An 18,141-nucleotide genomic window follows, 5' to 3' on the forward strand; every position below is an offset into this window, starting at 1 on the left:
GCTTTGAGTGTTTGTTGCTGCTGAACGAGGTTGAGTAAAGAAATAAGCTGTTCCATATCCTGTGAATTTGATTGAGGGAGAGACGTTTGTGTTAGAGGTGGAGTTGGTTGCTGCTGTTGTGGTGATGGTTGTTGCAGCGGGTTGCTGATTTTTGTTCCATTTGTGCTCCCATGTTGACCATCATCAAGTTTGAACCTCCCATGTTCACACCACCCACTTGACCTGTCGGTAGGTTCGTTTGTCCCAAAGGATGTTGTGACAGTAGGGCATTTCGTTGCATTTGTGGTACAAGATTAGACTGATGCTGGGGTGGATGACTCATATGTCCAACTGGTTGTTGTGGTTGTGAGGAAGCACCACTAATGTTAGCACCTCCACCCAATAGCTCATCGTTCATGAGTATCTGCAAAAATGATTGTTGAGATGATTGCATGTTTCCAGCTCCCATTGCACTACTTTGTGGAATATTTTGTTGCAACATGAAGGGTTGATCGATATTGCTGCCTAGTGAAATCATACCCATCGATGAGGCTGATGATGGATTAGTTCCAATATTGCTGGTGCCAGTAGTGACAGGTTTGTTCAGTTGATGATGACTACTGATCATTTCAAGAAGATTGCTTGTTGTTGTTCGAGGCATGCCAACATTCATGGAAGGGGAAGTAGATGCATGCTGTGTTTGAGCAAGTCCAAAAGTTTGAGATGTCACAGGCATGCCATGTGTTGGTTGAGACAAAACTGTTGGGGTTTGTGATAAATGTGGTTGCTGTTGTTGTAGTGGTTGTTGAGCAATCGCGCCGCCAACTGCAGTACTAGAAATTGGTTGTTGATTTGGTTGTTGAATATTTTGAAGTGTTGTTGCGGAGGAACTACTACCTGCATTGCTCGTGCTGTCTGCAACTTTGGGAGTAGAGGCCTTCTTTTTCTTCTTCTTTTCAGGCTCAGGAGGAAGAAAGTCTTTCGATGGTCCAATTTCATCAAAATCAAGCAAGTTATCAGCATCAATGGTTGACGTCGAGGCAACAACTTGAGAAGAAGGTGCTGCAGCTTCTTCCTTAGGTTCTGAATCCTTCTCCTTCTTTCTTGATCGTTTCTTGGAGCTTGACTTTTTCTTTTTTGAAGATGCCTGAACTGGAGGTTCAGAAGGGGGTGATGAAGAAGATGTCATTGTGACCGCACTGCTTGTTATTGGTGTTGTGGAAGAGACATTAGAAAACATGACAGAAGGGGATGTAAGTACAGTAGGAGTGCTTGTGGCTGTGACGGTTGAGGAAGTAGTGCCTGCTGAGGGAATAGCATCTGTGGATGAGGAGGCTTTCTTGGGTTCTCTCTGTTTTTTAGGTTGCTTTTCATTCCACACTAATACTTCTTCAGCATGATCCAAAAGTAAGGTATAAACTGAATATGACATCTTTTTTTCCTTTCCGACTTTTCGTGTTGATGGTGTAGGCTTCTTTTCCTCTCCAGTAATTGCTCTCCATTCTTCAGGTGACACACGGCGAAAATATTTAGAGTTTGTACTGAGGTTGTGACGAACGCTGCTTTTCCAACCAGTCTCTGCAGGATCATAGAATGGATAATTCTCAGAAATCCAAGCATATATGGATTTAAGCGGTAACATGTAATTTGGAGCCTTCAAAAGAGCATGTGCTATCATGGCAGAGTATGGAACATCTGGTTTTTTGTTTGTGATTGGTCCAGCTGGAAGTGAGGGAATGGCAGCAAGAGCAGACAATAAACTAGAGCTGGGTTGTTGAATGAGTGGAATTTGAGGTTGGGTGGTGCCAGTAGTGCTGCTCGTTTGAAATTCTTCCATCTTGAAGTCCTTAGTCATATTGGAGGTGCTAGCTTCAGCTGTGGATGATTTTTTCTTCTTCTTTTTCTTTTCTTCCTTCTTTTCTTCTTTTCTTTCCTCACGACTCTTTTCGGTGTTCTTGTCTTCCACAATGTGCTCAGTTGCGGATTTTTCCTTTTTCTTTTTACTGGCATCCTTCTTTCCGTCTTGTTTACCGGCGTCCTTACTTGATTTCTTCTTCTTTTTCTTTTCTGTGTTTGCTATTGCAGCCACAGGTTCAGCAGGAGGTGCAGAAGTGGTAGTAGTGGTAGTGACAGCCATTTCAGTAGTCGTCACAGAAGCATTTATGCCTTGTGACTGAGAGTTGACAATATTTTTCTCCATATACGTTGTGGTAATATTGTTTGTGCCTGCGATGTTGCTTTGTGATGATGCAAGCATTGGAGTTGTGTCAACAAGTTCCTCAAGTAATTCATCAAAATCATCCAAGCTATCAGTAATTTGGCTTTGTTGAGTGTTGTTGATCTTAATTGATTGCGATGCAGTAAAGTCATTATGTTCGGCATTTTTTGATGATTTCGATTTTTTCTTTCTCGATTGAGTTAATGGCGGTGGCGGTGCAGATGTAACTGTTGTTGTTGTTGTTGCTGTCATATTTGCATTCTCCTCGTCAATCATTTCATCTTCAAGATGATGGTCATCATCCTCCATTGTTGTTGATAAATAATCAGAATATTCGGCATCTAGATGATTTCTTGAATGTAAATTGGCAAAAAAAGTGACCACACCATCTCTAACTATTGCGTCATTATCTTGTTTTGCCTTATATAAGAGAGAGGCAAGTTCTTGTTGTTCTGTTGCGAGAGCAGCATTCAGTACAAGATGTAAAACGGACTTGGTGTTCTTACACTGAGAATCCATACCATTCATTGTAGATCCTAAATAATGATTTACATTCACGTCCAAGTCCATCATGATTCTTGAAAGCATGCTCACAGCTTCAGGAGATTCGTTAAGGTCATTATCGTCATAGTTGTACAAATAATCGAGAACCATATTTGTATATGTGGGACTAGAAGTATTGGACTGCATCAGAAAATTTTTAACAAGATCTGTGTTATTCTCCAAATAAATTCCGGATAACGTCTGTGTAACGGCTGCTGTTAACGAAGGTCCAATACTTGATGTGAGAGATCTTGCCAAGGTACTTGCTTGTTCAGAAGAGAGAGGCGTCCCACCTCCCGCTAGACCATTCCCGAGGTTCCTAAAAAAAACATTCTTTCTACCGTCGTTTAGAAAAAAAGAACCATACTCTCCATCTGCTTCTTCAAGTGCTTCAATATCTTTTAGATAGTTCTTGGAGATGACACTTGTCATTTCATCTTGCATTAATGAATCAGATGGTCGGGTATCGTTGGGTGTCACATCAGTATTGTTTTGATTCACATCTCCAGAGTTTGATGTAGTGTCACCTTCAAGATTGTTGGAAGTGCTTTCATGAGCCATCTTATTTTTGATATGAATCATATGCATCATGTCAGAACGGGAAATCTTTTTCAATGGTAACATGAATGTTAGAAAACAATCACCTAATTGAATATCATATCCGTTGTGTAATGGAATGGGTTGAGAGTGAGGAATTGGAGGATAGAACACACCATTCACTTTGGCTCCGTTTTTAGAAAGAACATGTAGTTCAAATTGCTTGGAAAAAGTATTAAAAACTATCCTGGCATGAAGACGGGATATATTCTTATTTGTTCCTAGCGGAATATCGACGTCTTGTTCCCACAACACCCGTTGCAGGGTTTCTATAGATGGTGGAAAATTACTAGTGGTACTACTTGAACCATTGTTATTGTTGATCATGCCTGATGATATTTCTGATTCCATTCCCTCGTCCGCGTATGATTTTGGCTCAACGATCGAGGGATCAGGTACTCGGGTCCTTCCGAGGGTAACGTTCAGCTTTTGAATATAAAACTCTATATCTTGACCGCATAACTTTGCATAACCTTCATATGGATGCATTATGTTGAATGATTAATGATGGAAGGAGAGAGGAATTCAATGGCAGTGGTTGATGAAAGAGAATGCAAAACAACTCTAAAAAACGTTAGTGCAATTGAAAAGAAGGAGTGTTTTGCACGATTCGGGACCCGAAAAGAATACTAATGAGGAGTGATGATACTGCTGATTTGTACACGATTCAATACTATTACTACTATCAAGATAATAATAATAATATTAATAAATAAGAAGAAAAAGTATTGATGATGAATAAATATTAATGGGCAGTCTCCTTTCAAAGGTGGTTGGCTGCTCGTGGCGGAATAAAAAATGATGTTGTCTCTAACGACTGCGTACGATGATCGTCGAGTGGTGGTGATATTTTTTTGTAACTGAATAATTGTTTTTAATTCTTTAATGGTTTTGCTGAACAATAATAAAGATATTTTCTAACGAAGAAAGTAGTAGTCACTGCTTGGATTTCGGCATGTTGATTTCAGATCCAGGAGTGATGGTCTGTCTTTTTTAGATTCGGCTATTTTGGAACAGTTGATTTTGCATCTCTCAATACGACAAAACAAAATGGTGGAAATTAGTACAATAGTTCAAATCTTGTGGATATGGTCATTCGTTCAGAAATGGAATGTGTGTTGTGTGAACTTGTGAGATTTTATCCATGTTGTTGTTTGTAATTCTCGCAAACGCACACGCAGTTTTTCATAAGGCAGCCTGAGAGAATGCTTGTTGTTTGCACCAAACCAGTGAATGACAAATCACCAACCAAACAATTCCCACATCTGTCAACCATCAAAAAAAAATGTTTAAAAAACTCGGTCTGCTTGGGAAGAAGGACAACAACAACGCATCCTCGTCGTCATCCTCTTCCAACAACAACAACAATGGCTATCAAACCAAAGTCGATGTTTCTCCAGCCTCTGAAACTCCTCAACAACCTTCCACTCCTTCCGATGACAATGTCAAAAAATCAAGAACACCAGTTGCTCCGCAAGTCCAAGAAGTTTCGGCTCGTGTCAACAATATGAATCTCCCACAAAAGAAAAAAGAAGTTGAAATTGAAGAAAACGATCGAGGTGTTTCCGAACGAAATAAAACTGCCAGTGATGTCGTTCGAGCTGAGAGAACCACTGGAGATGAAGCATTGAGAGCAGTGGCTGGTCTCAGTGATGGTCTCGAAGATCAACAAGATGAATTAGATCGAAAAAAGAAGAAGAAGAAGAATAAGGATAAGGACAATGAGACATCGAGTGGTGCTGGTGCGGGAAGTGGATCTTCGCCCATCCTGTCGGAGAAGAAGAAGAAATCGACCATTTTGGGAGATTTATTGGGAATGGCTGCGAGAAGAGGATATCTTTCAAAGAGAGGTATGTATGATTGTGAAAATTGTAATGGTTTTTTTTGTGATGACATTTATATATATATTTCAATTATAATTCAATAATGTAAATTTCACAACTCATTTTGAAAACATGATCATCATGATTGTGTGAATCATGTCACACACATTGTTATGAACGATTTCACACATACGAATTGAAAATTCTCAAACATCAAGGTGGTTCTATCAAAACATGGCACAAAAGATTCTTCATTGTCATTGGTCATCGTCTTTATTATTACAAGGATGAATCTCCAAAGAATGAACCTCTCGGTTCTGTCAAGTGCAGAGGTCCAGAATGTGTACAACCTGTCGCAGATTCCAATCGTCCCTATTGTTTCAAAATTATTTCAGAAGAAAGAACCTTGTATTGTCAAGCAGAATCTGACACTGAAATGAACTCTTGGATTACCTTCTTGAGAGAACATACATCAAAATTGAATTTGAAAAAAGTCAAGGAACTTGCCACACTTCAAGGATTCATGTCACTTCTCGACAATCAAACAAAAAAGAAAAAGAGAGACGTCTATTGTTTATGTATGGATGGAAAATTCTATATTTTGAATTCGTATGATGATGTATTGCCAGATCGAATTGTAGAACTAGCTGGAGCGAGTGTGACAAAAGTGAGTTTATCTGGAACTGGCTCGACTCTTGAAACTCCAGCAACTCCTGGAAGTCCAAGAGAATCTCTTACAAAGAATCTCTCTGATTTTGCATTCCAAATTACAGAAAGTATTGCACACAATCTTCCTCCTGCAGAAGAACCCAATACTTCGAAAGAAGAAAAACAAGCGGCAAGAACCTCTCGTTCTGCATCTTCCTTTAAATTCCGTAAATCTGTGAAAATGGATCAGAGTGGAAATGCCAATTCTAAAGAAGGAACCAATGATGGATCTTCAACCAATCGATTGAGAAAGGGAACTCAATTCTTCCAAAATTTAGTGACTAGTATTGAAGGTCTCAATCAAGTGACACTCACTTCAGTAGATCCCTATTTGGCCGATGCTGAAATTTGGTGTGAAATTGTTCGTCACGAAGCAGAATTGGCCTCTACCAGTTGGTACGTGAGAAATTCACAAATGAGAGGATGGATTAAAATTCTCATGAACAATGACGAAGTCAACAAGGTGATTTTACAAGAAAAGAAACGACCTGAAGTATTGCATTGGATTGAAAGATATGCTTGTTTAGTGAGAGGAACCTTATTTTACTTTGTCGAAGAAAATTCACCAACTCCTGAAGGCAGTATTGTATTAACGACTGGTTCTCGATTGGTCACAAGTGCTGTTCGTGAATTGCATTGTCCCTATGCATTCAAAATTTCATCACTTTCTTCAAATTTTTACATTTCAGTCTATTCCGATGATGAAAAAGATTGTTGGGTCGATGAATTGAAAGAAGCTACTTATTCACAAACGAATTTGGATTACAACAAGTATGGTTGGTTGACCAAACAAGGAGGTTCCTACAAGTCATGGAAGGAACGTTTCTGTGTGTTGAAGGGAACTAATTTGTATTATTTCGCAGATCCTAATGATTCTGAACCAAAAGGAAAGGTCAATTTGAAGGGTCAAATGATTAGACACTTGACACCACAAGAAGCTTATACTGAAATTCAAAAAGATAACGTCATTAAGATTTATACCAGTCAACGTACTTGGTATTTCTTTGCCGATACCATGCAGGTAAGTGTGTGTGTGTGTGTGAATAGAATTTTGTGTGAATTTTGTGTGAACTTGATGTGAACTTGATGTGAATTTTGTGTGAATGTTATGTGAATGTTATGTGAATGATTAATGTCACTTGTCCATGGTTTGAATTTCATGAATTAATTTGTGACAATGACGACTACACACAATCCTTCTCTCTCACAACAGGACGCTGTGGAATGGTCTATTGCCTTAAGAAAAGCCGCTCTCCTCTATCGTGGCCGAACTTGGATTGTCGATGACAAACTCGATGGACTCGATCCCAAACAATCTCTCAAATGTAAATCCATTTCACAAGCTGTTGCCAAAGCCGCCGATCTCGATCGAATCATTGTCTACTCTGGAATCTACTCTGAAACTGTGGTCATTAACAAGTCAGTCATTATCGAATGCGTTGGAGATGTTGTGTTAAAAAAAGATGCAGGCGCTCCTCTCATTGTCGATTGCAGTGGAGCTGTCAAAGTCAGTAACATGAAAATTACACAAGAAGGAGCTCCTAAAGAATTACGTGGAGATAAACACGCAGTCGAAGTGAAACGTGGAAATATCATGTTTGAACATTGTCAAATTTTGAGTCGAGATGGAAATGGTGTCGTTATTACCGATGAAGGAGGTGTGACCATGAGCAAGTGTCGTGTTTTTGATTGTAATCATTATGGAATTTGGTTGAATGGAAAAGCAAGTGCTATTTTGGAAAATATTGAAATTTGTGGCTGTCAATGGGATGGTCTCATGCTCATGGCCAATACGGACTGTATCATTCGTCAATCCGATATTTTCAATAATTCTTACAATGGAATTGCAGTTTCTTCGAAAGGTCGATTGAATGTCGAAAATTGTAGAATTAGTGGAAATTTATGGGATGGAATTTCGATTAATACGGACAAGGGGGCTGCTCGATTGTTTGACAATATTATTTTTGACAATCAAGGATTTGGAATTTATTATGCAAAGGACAAAGTCAGTGGTATTAATGTGGACAATGAAGTGTATTCGAATCGAAAAGGTCAAATCTTTACCTTGGGTGGAACTTTTAATTAGATTCGAGTGTGTAGATTTGTAAATACTAATAAAGCCCAATAATCCTAATGACCACCACAACTATTATTTCTTATTTTTGTAAAAATACATTATTGTAAAAGCTCACAGAATCATTTGGGGAATGAAGGGCAATGGAAGGATATACAGGCAACTCTACTTGCTTAAATGTGACGAATTCACCACTTCCCACTTTTCGAATGGTTAATTGTTGTGTGTTGCAATTCATTTCCAATTCCAATTCACTACCTTTTGTAAATTTAAAACCATTCTTTCCATCATTTTCATTCAAATCTAAACTCCAAGTACGCCCATTGTGACTCATTAAAGAGGAATGATGAGGTTCAAAATGATAGATAAAGGCATTAAAACGTTTGGATGAAACCACTTCATGTGTGGACACTCCAACAGCAATCCAAGAAGCCAAATTGTCAATTTTAACTTTCCATTGAAATATTCCACTTTCCATTTTGGTATTATTAAACAAGAGTTCCATATTTGTCAATTTGTTGTTTCAATTCATTCAACTCAATCTCATCATTCTTCTATTTCATTTCATGTAATTCTTGAACGGATCCAAATTGAAATTCTGAAATCATCTTTTCGAAATCTTTCAGAACAACTTCAAGAGAGGTAATTTTCTTATGAGTCATGTCAAATGTCGTCATGGAATCCAAATGGTCAAATTCTTTCATTGACTTGTCTACTTGTTGTTTCAATTCTTTAATTTCAGAAATGATACAAATTCTCTCCTGACACAATTTATCCAATTCTTCATTCAATATTTCATGTCTATTTTTCAATAATTGATACAACTCGTTGAATACTGTGTCCATTTCTTTTTTCAACACTTGTCTCTGTTTTTCAATTTCAGCCATTTCTTGATCCAAGCTTGTATCATCCGTGTGACATCTCAATTCCCATTTCGATTTCAATTCCTGTAGTTTATCAAGTTCCTTCTTCACTTCTTGTCTCATTTCTTGATCAATTTCACTCAACAAATAACAATCATGTGATTTATGTTGAGAACTAAATCCACAAGCTGGACAAATTATTTGACGACAAGTTTTACAAAAAGTATTCATCGGACATTGATGTAATTGACAATAATATTGTGACGATGAATCTATACGAGTGACTTGTTGATTCATTTGCGCATCAACAAGATCAAAGTTTTCATAAAATGTTGTGAAAATTGTTTTGTGTGAAGTCGACTGTCTCGGAAACACAAATATTGATCACAAATTTCACAATAAAATTCTGCTGGAACATCATGGACACCAATTTCATTGGAACATGCGAAACAAGAGTGATTGGATTTGGTTGTGACGGCAAGAACTCTCATTTTTTTGTGAATGTTTACAATAGGATTGTCATCAAAAGTCGCACCAAATAAGATTAGAAACTCGTTCAATTTTTTGATACGTATTGAAATGTGCATTCGTTCTCTCGTTTAAACACGTGGCGAACGTGTTGCTCGCGATTCTTTCTGTTTCACTGACTGAAACTGCCTTACCAGATATAATTCAAAGAATGCAATCAGAACATAACAATTAAACACAAAAGGCAACTGAATCGTTGACGCTAGCCACCACCACTGAAGGATATACTGGCAACACTATGTTTTCGACTACAACCCATTCGTTACTTCTCGCTTTTCGAATAGTTAATTGTCGTGTGTTGCAATTCATTTCCAATTCCAGTTCGTCACCTGTTGTGAATTCAAATTCGTTGTCTTGGAAATTTTCATTCAAATCCATTCTCCAAGTACATCCATTGTAGCTCAGGAAGAAGGATTTGTGACAATAGTTTGGAAAAAGCTCGAAAATCTCTAGATTCTACAAGTTCTTGAGACGACACTCCAACACCAATCCAATGAGCTCTGTTTTCAATTTTCACTTTCCATTGAAATATTCCTCTTTCCATCATGGTATTATTAAAAACAAAATGATGGTTCGTCCCTCTTTTTTTGATAATCTTTACCACAGTGTCTTGAGTAGAAATTGTTATATTGGATTCATCGTATAACCATTCATTCGAAAGTTGTACAACTTGTAATGCAAGTGATAACCCACCCATAGATGAGTCAAGAGTTCCATATTTGTCAATTTGTTGTTTCAATTCATTCAATTCCTTCTCATCCTTCTTCCATTTCATTTCATGTAATTCTTGAACAGATCCAAATTTAAATTCTGAAACCATGCGCTTGAAATCTTTCAGAACTACTTCAAGAGAATTAATCTTGTTGCTCACCACTTCTAATGTTGTCATGGAATCCAAATGGTCAAATTCTTTCATTGACTTGTCTACTTGTTGTTTCAATTCTTTAATTTTTGAAATGACACAAATTCTTTCACAACATAATTGATCCAATTCTTCATTCAATATATCATGTCTCTTTTTCAATAATTGATGTAACTCATCGAATACAGTGTCCATTTCTTTTTTCAGTAACTGTTTCTGTTTTTCAATTTCAACAATTTCTTGATCCAAACTTGAATAATCAGTGTGACATTTCAATTCCCATTTCGTTTTCATTTCATGCAGTTTTTGAACATCCTTCTTCACTTCTTGTCTCATTTCTTGATCAATGTCACTCAACAAGACACACGAATGCGATTGGTGTGGAAAACTGAGTGCACAACCTGAACAAATTATTTGACGACAAGTTTTACAAAATGTGTTGATCGGACATTGATGTAATTGACAAAACGATACAGAAAGAGATGAAACGGATGGTACATTGGACGCGTTGACATTCATGTTCGTGGTTAATTTCTTCACAACATGTTGTGGATTTTTCTTGGAATGACTACCAGCATCTCCAATGCAGAGAAATTGATGACAAGTTTCGCAATGAAATTCTGCGGGAATGTCATCAATACCGTCGTTGGCACAGATAGAGCAAAAGGTGGTGGTAGAGTTGGGAACTCTCATATTTTTTTGTTTTGAAAATTCCAACGTGATGACAGTTGACAGGTTCAGGAAACTTGTCAAATGACTTTTCAGGCCAAGAAGCATTGAGGAGGCCTCAACAATACTCAATTTCCTTCAGGTCACGTTCATTAAGGTTTTCTACATCAATCGCATACGTGTGTCTTGTTGAGTGAAATTGATCAAGAAACGAGACAGGAAGTGAAGAAGGAAATTCAAGATTTGGAACGTTAAAGCAAAAATTGGAATGGAAATGTCACACAGATGATGAAAGTTTGGATGAAGAAATTGTTGAAATTGAAAAACAGAGAGAAGGTTTGAAAAATGAAACGGACACAGTATTCGATGAGTTACGCCAATCTTTGACATGATACATTGAACGAAGAATTGGATAAATTGTTTCAGGAGAGAATTTGTATCATTTCAAAAATTAAAGAAATGAAACAGCAGGTAGACAAATCAACGAAGGAGTTTGAGAACCTTGATTCAATGACAATTTTTGACATTGTTCAGACGAAAATCAACTCTCTTGATGTTGTGGGAAAAGATTTCAACAAGATGGTGTCACAATTTAGCTACAAATCCGTGAAACAATTACGTGGAATGAAATGGATGAATTACGAAAAGCAGTTGAACGAATTGAAACAACAGGTTGACCAATTTGGAAAGCTAGACCCGTCATTTCTCTCACCATCTTCAATCGAAGAAATTTCGAATGAATGGTTGTATGACGATACTCAGGTAGAGTTTTCAACTCAAAACACGGTGGTCACGTTGATCAAAAACACAGAAATGTTTGGCCGTTGCTTTGCATTTAACAACACCAAGATGGAAACTGGAATTTTCAACGGAAAGTTAAAATTGAACATTTGGCCAATTCGTTTTGTGTTGGAGTGACCACACATGAAGTTGTGACATCTCGACAGTTTCGTGCCTTTTTCCATCTGTACAATTCTAACAAGTCCTATTTACTGGCCGATCAAGGTCGAACCCTCAGTTTGAATTTACATGAAAATGCACAAACGCTCGGATTTCGTTTTACCACCGGTGACGTTTTGGAATTGGAAATGAATTGCAAGACACACAAATTAACCATTCGAAAAGTAGGAAGCAGCGAGTCCTTTACATTCAAAGATATTCATTTGCCAATTGCACTTCGCTTTCGGAATGATTCTGTGTCTTGTTACGATATGAGAAAGACCATACAATAAAAGATATCGTTCAAATGGTTGCTTGTTTGGTTAATGCAATACTGAACGGATTCATTGCCTTTTAAATTTCCCCCAAAATGCCAAAATTTTTGCGTCGAGCATATTTTGAACCTTGTTCCTTAATGTTCGAATGTACATTTCAGAGTTTTAATGGAATTTTCTTCTCGAGAACAACCCGCTACTCGCGGTTGACGTTAATTTTTAACGTTTTTTCGTCAAAAATTACAATCAAAAAGTTAACGAAAAAAATTTTATTCTCGCTTGAAAAGCGTTAATTATTGACGAAAAAACGTCAATAAAAAGCGTTAATTTTCCACATTAACGATTTCATTATTCACGCGTCAAATTAACGTCAATTATTATGATGTTTCATAATAAAAAATAATTGACGAAAAATTAACGCTCCTTATTTCTCAAATTTCTCTTTCATTCTCGCTCAACCAATCGTTCACTAATTCAATCTCTTCAAACCACTCCAAATCTTCAAATCTTGTATATTTATCCATTTTCCTCACATTCATTCATCCAAATTCTCTAATTTATATCCAACAACAAAGCTAAAGTAGCCAATTTAATGAATATAAATGGTAAATGAAAGATGAATTGGATTGACATTACTTACTTTTGAATAATTTAAGCTATCGGGTTGAAATATCATCTAATTCAATACTTGTATTTCATATCATCTTTTCATTTGTTTATCATGATGTTGGTTTTGCATTCAGTTAAAATATTTTTCAGTTGCGGCATAATAATCATAGTGATCAATAGTTCAATCAAAACACACTTCAAATTCATATAAATGATATATCAATTTGTCATTTGTTTTGATATCTCTATTGCACTGACATTATTATTCACAACAAGTCATATTTTAACATCAATCAAACCAATCCCTATTCATGACAAACAAATGCCTCGATGATCTAAATACACTCCAGGCTTAAAATGTTTAAACATCAAACTCTAAAGCATTGAAAGCTCTGTTAATCAATCCATAATAATTAACAACCTACAAATAATCCTTCATAATACCAAGCAAATTCAGCTTGAAATTCCATAACTCGATAATATAACATCTTTTTCAGTTCTACCATTGACAAATGTTAAGAAAGCGGTTGTTTGGTTATTGTTGCAACTACAATCCTTTAACTCTCAATGCATAGTGGGACAAGAGGGTACGAATAATCAAACAACCAACTGTGGATCAAATATACTTGAAGTCTTATCATCCTATCCTCAATTGATTATCATTAAATTCAATCCCTACCTCAAGATATCCCTTCATTATCTGGATGTTAGAACTTGCTTCAATATCCTCAACCAATCTCTACCAACGCATTCTATGTACAGAGTGTAATGATGGATATTCAAAACAACAACTAATAAAGAAGAAGCAACTAAAACATTTTGAATAAACAAAAATCTGCTCAGCAAATCTAACAACCTACCGATCATGTTACTCTAGAAGGAAATAAATAAACAACGAATAATGTTGTTGATATTAGTACATGGTTGGATATACTTACCGGTTTAACAGGTGAACAAGTTTAATCATCCTCCACAACAATAACAATGGCCGTAAATGAAACGAATTACCTTTTCAAACAGCACGAACAGAATTACTTTCAAATCAAGCACTAACTACAAACCCTATCTGTTTGTTCAACAATATCTTCTCCTATCATCAACATAACATTCATTCGTCTTGCCAAAATGTTTGATGATGCTAAAGGTCCTTTGTAGCATCTATCGTTGATCAGATTCAAGAAATTCACAACAACTTCGTGAAAAAGAAAAGCTTACCGTAGAAAACTTTATCAATAAAAGCCTGCTTTGTCCTTTATAAGAGACAAAAGGCAAATGATAGCAAAGACAGTCCTCCATTTCGAGCAAACATGAAACGTGTCGATATCTTTGGATGATTTGGAGATCATATCTGTATCAATGAAACACGTACACTTACGCAAAGCAAGCTCTAGCAGCATATAAGATGAACAAGCGGCATCTGTTGATGAATGAATGTGATTGTTGAACGTGGAGGCTGCTACAAGCTTTTGAGAATTTTTTTAAAACAAATTTTTTATGTAATTCAAGATTTTACAACGACTGCTTGCTCTTGGTTTTGGATTCATGCTCTTTCTTTGATGCGTTGTGTTTTAAAGTTCGACTTAAATTCATCAATAATATTCGTTCCACTTTCCACTTATCCAATGGCACCTCAGTACATTCTAAAATGCAATCAATTACAATATCTTTCTGATCATCTTTCAAAAGAACATAATCCTTATCAAACAAATAATTGCTAACAATGCCAAGCCGAGCCGTCTTGTTGCTGTTGATAATTCTGGACACCAAATTTGGGGTATTTGTTTCACATTAGCACCATATGTGACAGAAATTGTTTTGCTTGGAAGAATATTCGGGTATTGTAATTGAAGAGCAATTAATGCGTTCAATGGCTTATTCAATTTGATGATTAATTCTTTTAGCTGTTTGTTTTCCAATGATAAGGCCTCGTTTTTCTCTCTGAGGTCTTTGACTTGCTGAAGGAAAAAGATATCACTAGCGAAATTCTTATAATCAGTAGGTTCCGTAGACTTGGGCTCATTTTGCAAAGGAGAATCACTCTCTTCAACATTTGAATTTGAGTTTGTTCTTGAATCCGAAATTTCCGGTGGAGTTATAGAGAGAACTTCATTGTCATCAATTTTGTCATCATCGACTTCAGTATCATAATTCATGGAAAATAAGGAGACTGGAGTACATCCTCGCTGAACCGTAGAAAAAGCATTTTGAATCATAGGAGCATGATTGGTTCGATCTTCAATTAATGAAAGGCATGAAATATCAAAAATCGTCTTCTTTTGATCTTGAACGAAGGATGGAACGTGAAATATAATGTCATTTAAACTGCAATTAGTTGAAGTGAGTGATTGAACTCTTCCTTTACCAATCTTGTAGTAACAATTCTCTCCCTTTTCAATAATTTCAACTAAATCTCCAACTTTGAGATTTGAACTCACAGGTGGGCATGTGGATTCAATTAAACCTTTTTGTTTCAAAAGGCTTACACTGATAGCCTTGACTGCAGCACATATTCGTTCCGAAAAATCTTTGTCCGAGCTATAAGTTTGCAAAATTGACTGTCGCAAGCGTTCTGGATTACCAGCTTGAATACCAACAAAAACCTTTTCTCCTTGTTTGAGAAATTGATTCATCAGAATGTATGTTGCAGAGACAGAGTCTTTGTTTGTAATGTCAATATCCTTGTTGTGAATGTTTTGCAAAAAGTCTAAATATTTCTCAAGTTGAGGAATACTATTACATAAAGCATTTTCAGAGTGTTTCGCAATTAACTTAGCTTGTTTTTCATTTGGCTTTTTGGCCTCGAATAAAATTATTTGCTCTAAATCGGAGGAAGTGTCTTGTGTTGAAAGTGTACTATCGTTTGCTTTGGTTTTCTTTGTTGCATTCTTGCCAGGGTGTGATTTTGTTCTTTTCATTTTTTTGAGTAATGTTGAATCTTGTTTTACAACCGTTAAATGTCCAATTTGCAAGTGGATCGAAAATTTGGGAACGATAGATATTTCTTGACGAATATACGTAATTGGAGACACTTAATGGAATCTATATCGTTAAACAATCAACGTTCTTGTTTTGTGTTGTTGTAAATAATGAAGCAATTTGGTTTGAAGCGCCAAACTGTAGAAGGGTCCAGTTCAATTGTCAATTCAAAATACAATCACGAGCCAAATTATGAGCCTGTAAATAAGTTTCGTAAGACTGTTGCTCATTGCATTGATGATGATTCTTTGTTAGATATTGGTGGAATAGATATAAATTACTCTTCTCAGAACCATACAGTAGAAAATCAACAATGTAATTGTAGTGCAGAGGGTCTGGAAAATCTCTGTTCAGGTTCTCATGATTCATCTCCGACGAATGAAAATAATCCATCCAATGCACAATCAGAACAAGACGACCTGTTACAGTTTTTCAGAGAATATTGGAGTGATGGAGATGATGGCATACTAGATGAAGAAGTTCTCTCTTCCCATTCATTTTCAAGCGTTGTGAATGATAATGTCAATGTAAATGTTGATACGTTGATGAAAAAAATTCTCAAGTTTGCAGTAACAAGTTCTCTCTCTGAAAATTGTCTCAAAATGGTTTTAAATCTAATTCGAGAAGCCATTCAACTCATTCATGAGAGTGATAAACAAGAACTTTCAGATAAGCTGACATTAACAGGGTTCTATAAGTATTTCCTTTTGTCTTCAAAGACAAAGAAAATTCCAATGTGCACTCATTGTCAGACGTATCAAAAAAATCCAGACCAAAAATCCTGTCCTAAATGTGGGAAATTATGGAAAGATATCAAAACTCATTGCTTTTTACGCCCATTAAAATTCCAATTCGAGGAAAGGATATTCAGAGAGCCACAATTTTTGGATCAATTTAAACTTGATAATCGTGATCCCCAACTTATCCAAGATCGTTGTGACGGAGACATCTACAAAAACATTCACAAAAAATTCGTAGATGAAGGAGGAAAAACTATGACGTTATTTGGTGACGGTGTTGCTCCGTTTAAATCTAGTCAGCAAAGCTTTTACGAATTCTCTGTCACATTCAATGAGATGAAACCAAATGTAAGAAAGAAGCGCAAGAATAACTTTTTGTGGCTACTATTTCCTAACAAACCATCTCAAGAAGAAATCAATTTGTGTTTGAAAATCATGATGGATGATTTGAATGTGTTCAATGATCAATTTAAACAAATATCATTGAGATTAGAAAGAGTAATTGCTGACTTACCTGCAAGGTCTGAAATTCTCTTATTTCAAAAATCAGGGTATTATTTTTGCCATTTATGCGAGATTCGAGGGGAACCTGTTCAGTTACCAGGAGGAACTACTCAAGTTAGATATCCACTTAGGAGAGACATTTCTAGTAATCAACGAATTGTTTTTGGTTTGAGAGATCGACATTTTTGGAATAATATTTCGGGAAAAGAGTTGTCATGGGGTGTTCGTGGATATTCTCCAATATTAGACCAGAGTTGGAAACCAACTCCCACTACAATATGCTCCTATGATTCAATGCATAACTTGTATGAAGGAATTATGCGTGACATGATGGAGATGATTCCACTTCAATATTGGGACGAGTTCGACAAGGAATATCTCAAGCAAAAATTTCCTTCGTTCTTACATAGACACCCGAGATCAGTTTCCAAAAATTTAGTACACCTTAAGGCAATGGAGATATATATGATTATTCACTATTATCTAGATCTACTTCAGGATGTTAAGAATTTCAGTATGATTGAGTTGAAGTATAAAATTATTAAGAGAATGGTTGTTGTAATTGACAAGTTAACAGATGCCATTAATATAGCTGATTTGAATTCAATTAATGAGGAACTAAGAGGTATTTTGGAGGATTATCAAGAGATGGTAGGTATTGCAAAGGCTACAATGAACTTCCATGTAGCTAGTGATATGGTGCGAAATGCAGGCCTATATGGTCCATTGGCACATAATACAGCCTTTGTTGGGGAAAATCTAAACTTCACATTGACCAAGCCGTTCATTTCATCAAATTCTGCAAGGTATTCTATTATGTTTTTTGATATGGCGCAGTTATGCGATATATTTGGTTTAAGTGAACTCAAACCTTCGGAATGTGTGTGTGGTCATTTCGTGTTGAAGAAAGAGAGAGATGTTGTGGCTGATACTTCTTGTACTCCTGCAAAATACTTCAAAATCAAATCATTCACAGATTCCACAGTGACTTTGCAGAATTTGTCAGACAGGTCTGTGATTGAAGTGTCCAACAAAGAGCCTCTGGTTCCTTGTGTTACTGTTACTAGAAAGGGGAAGAGTTATTTCATTCCGATGCACAAGAACGTAAATCAATATATTTAATGAAGCCGTGATGAAAAATAAACCTTGCTTTGCGCAATTTTTGCGTTGTTTTTTTAACGCAAAAGCGTCAACTTTGCGAAGAGGGTTGCGGGTCCATGAGAAGCGGGAACAA

At 36.5% G+C, this 18,141-nt stretch overlaps 8 protein-coding genes across 8 annotated transcripts; 3 read left to right on the forward strand and 5 right to left on the reverse strand.

Annotated features, from left to right (window-relative positions):
* Positions 1-91: 91 nt before the first annotated feature.
* Positions 92-3,826, reverse strand: C9374_004745 (uncharacterized protein; the record flags this gene model as incomplete). The annotated part of the gene is made up of 1 exon (XM_044694418.1): positions 92-3,826. The coding sequence occupies one exon, from the start codon at positions 3,824-3,826 to the stop codon at positions 92-94; it is 3,735 nt and encodes a 1,244-aa protein (XP_044548457.1).
* A 796-nt stretch (positions 3,827-4,622) lies between these two features.
* C9374_004746 (uncharacterized protein) lies at positions 4,623-7,954 on the forward strand (the record flags this gene model as incomplete). Its single annotated transcript, XM_044694419.1, has 3 exons — positions 4,623-5,187; positions 5,379-6,889; positions 7,082-7,954. 3 exons carry the CDS (start codon positions 4,623-4,625, stop codon positions 7,952-7,954), a joined length of 2,949 nt encoding a protein of 982 aa, XP_044548458.1.
* A 70-nt stretch (positions 7,955-8,024) lies between these two features.
* On the reverse strand, positions 8,025-8,447 carry C9374_004747 (uncharacterized protein; the record flags this gene model as incomplete). Its single annotated transcript, XM_044694420.1, has 1 exon — positions 8,025-8,447. One exon carries the CDS (start codon positions 8,445-8,447, stop codon positions 8,025-8,027), a length of 423 nt encoding a protein of 140 aa, XP_044548459.1.
* A 49-nt stretch (positions 8,448-8,496) lies between these two features.
* On the reverse strand, positions 8,497-9,102 carry C9374_004748 (uncharacterized protein; the record flags this gene model as incomplete). The annotated part of the gene is made up of 1 exon (XM_044694421.1): positions 8,497-9,102. The coding sequence occupies one exon, from the start codon at positions 9,100-9,102 to the stop codon at positions 8,497-8,499; it is 606 nt and encodes a 201-aa protein (XP_044548460.1).
* Positions 9,103-9,697: 595 nt separating this feature from the next.
* On the reverse strand, positions 9,698-10,888 carry C9374_004749 (uncharacterized protein; the record flags this gene model as incomplete). Its single annotated transcript, XM_044694422.1, has 1 exon — positions 9,698-10,888. The coding sequence occupies one exon, from the start codon at positions 10,886-10,888 to the stop codon at positions 9,698-9,700; it is 1,191 nt and encodes a 396-aa protein (XP_044548461.1).
* Positions 10,889-11,323: 435 nt separating this feature from the next.
* C9374_004750 (uncharacterized protein) lies at positions 11,324-11,782 on the forward strand (the record flags this gene model as incomplete). Its single annotated transcript, XM_044694424.1, has 1 exon — positions 11,324-11,782. One exon carries the CDS (start codon positions 11,324-11,326, stop codon positions 11,780-11,782), a length of 459 nt encoding a protein of 152 aa, XP_044548462.1.
* A 2,584-nt stretch (positions 11,783-14,366) lies between these two features.
* Positions 14,367-15,602, reverse strand: C9374_004751 (uncharacterized protein; the record flags this gene model as incomplete). Its single annotated transcript, XM_044694425.1, has 1 exon — positions 14,367-15,602. One exon carries the CDS (start codon positions 15,600-15,602, stop codon positions 14,367-14,369), a length of 1,236 nt encoding a protein of 411 aa, XP_044548463.1.
* Positions 15,603-15,773: 171 nt separating this feature from the next.
* Positions 15,774-18,029, forward strand: C9374_004752 (uncharacterized protein; the record flags this gene model as incomplete). The annotated part of the gene is made up of 1 exon (XM_044694426.1): positions 15,774-18,029. One exon carries the CDS (start codon positions 15,774-15,776, stop codon positions 18,027-18,029), a length of 2,256 nt encoding a protein of 751 aa, XP_044548464.1.
* Between the last annotated feature and the right edge of the window lie 112 nt (positions 18,030-18,141).

This window comes from Naegleria lovaniensis (genome assembly GCF_003324165.1).
Source record: "Naegleria lovaniensis strain ATCC 30569 chromosome Unknown tig022, whole genome shotgun sequence".
NCBI classification, from domain to species: Eukaryota; Heterolobosea; class Eutetramitea; order Acrasida; family Naegleriidae; genus Naegleria; species Naegleria lovaniensis.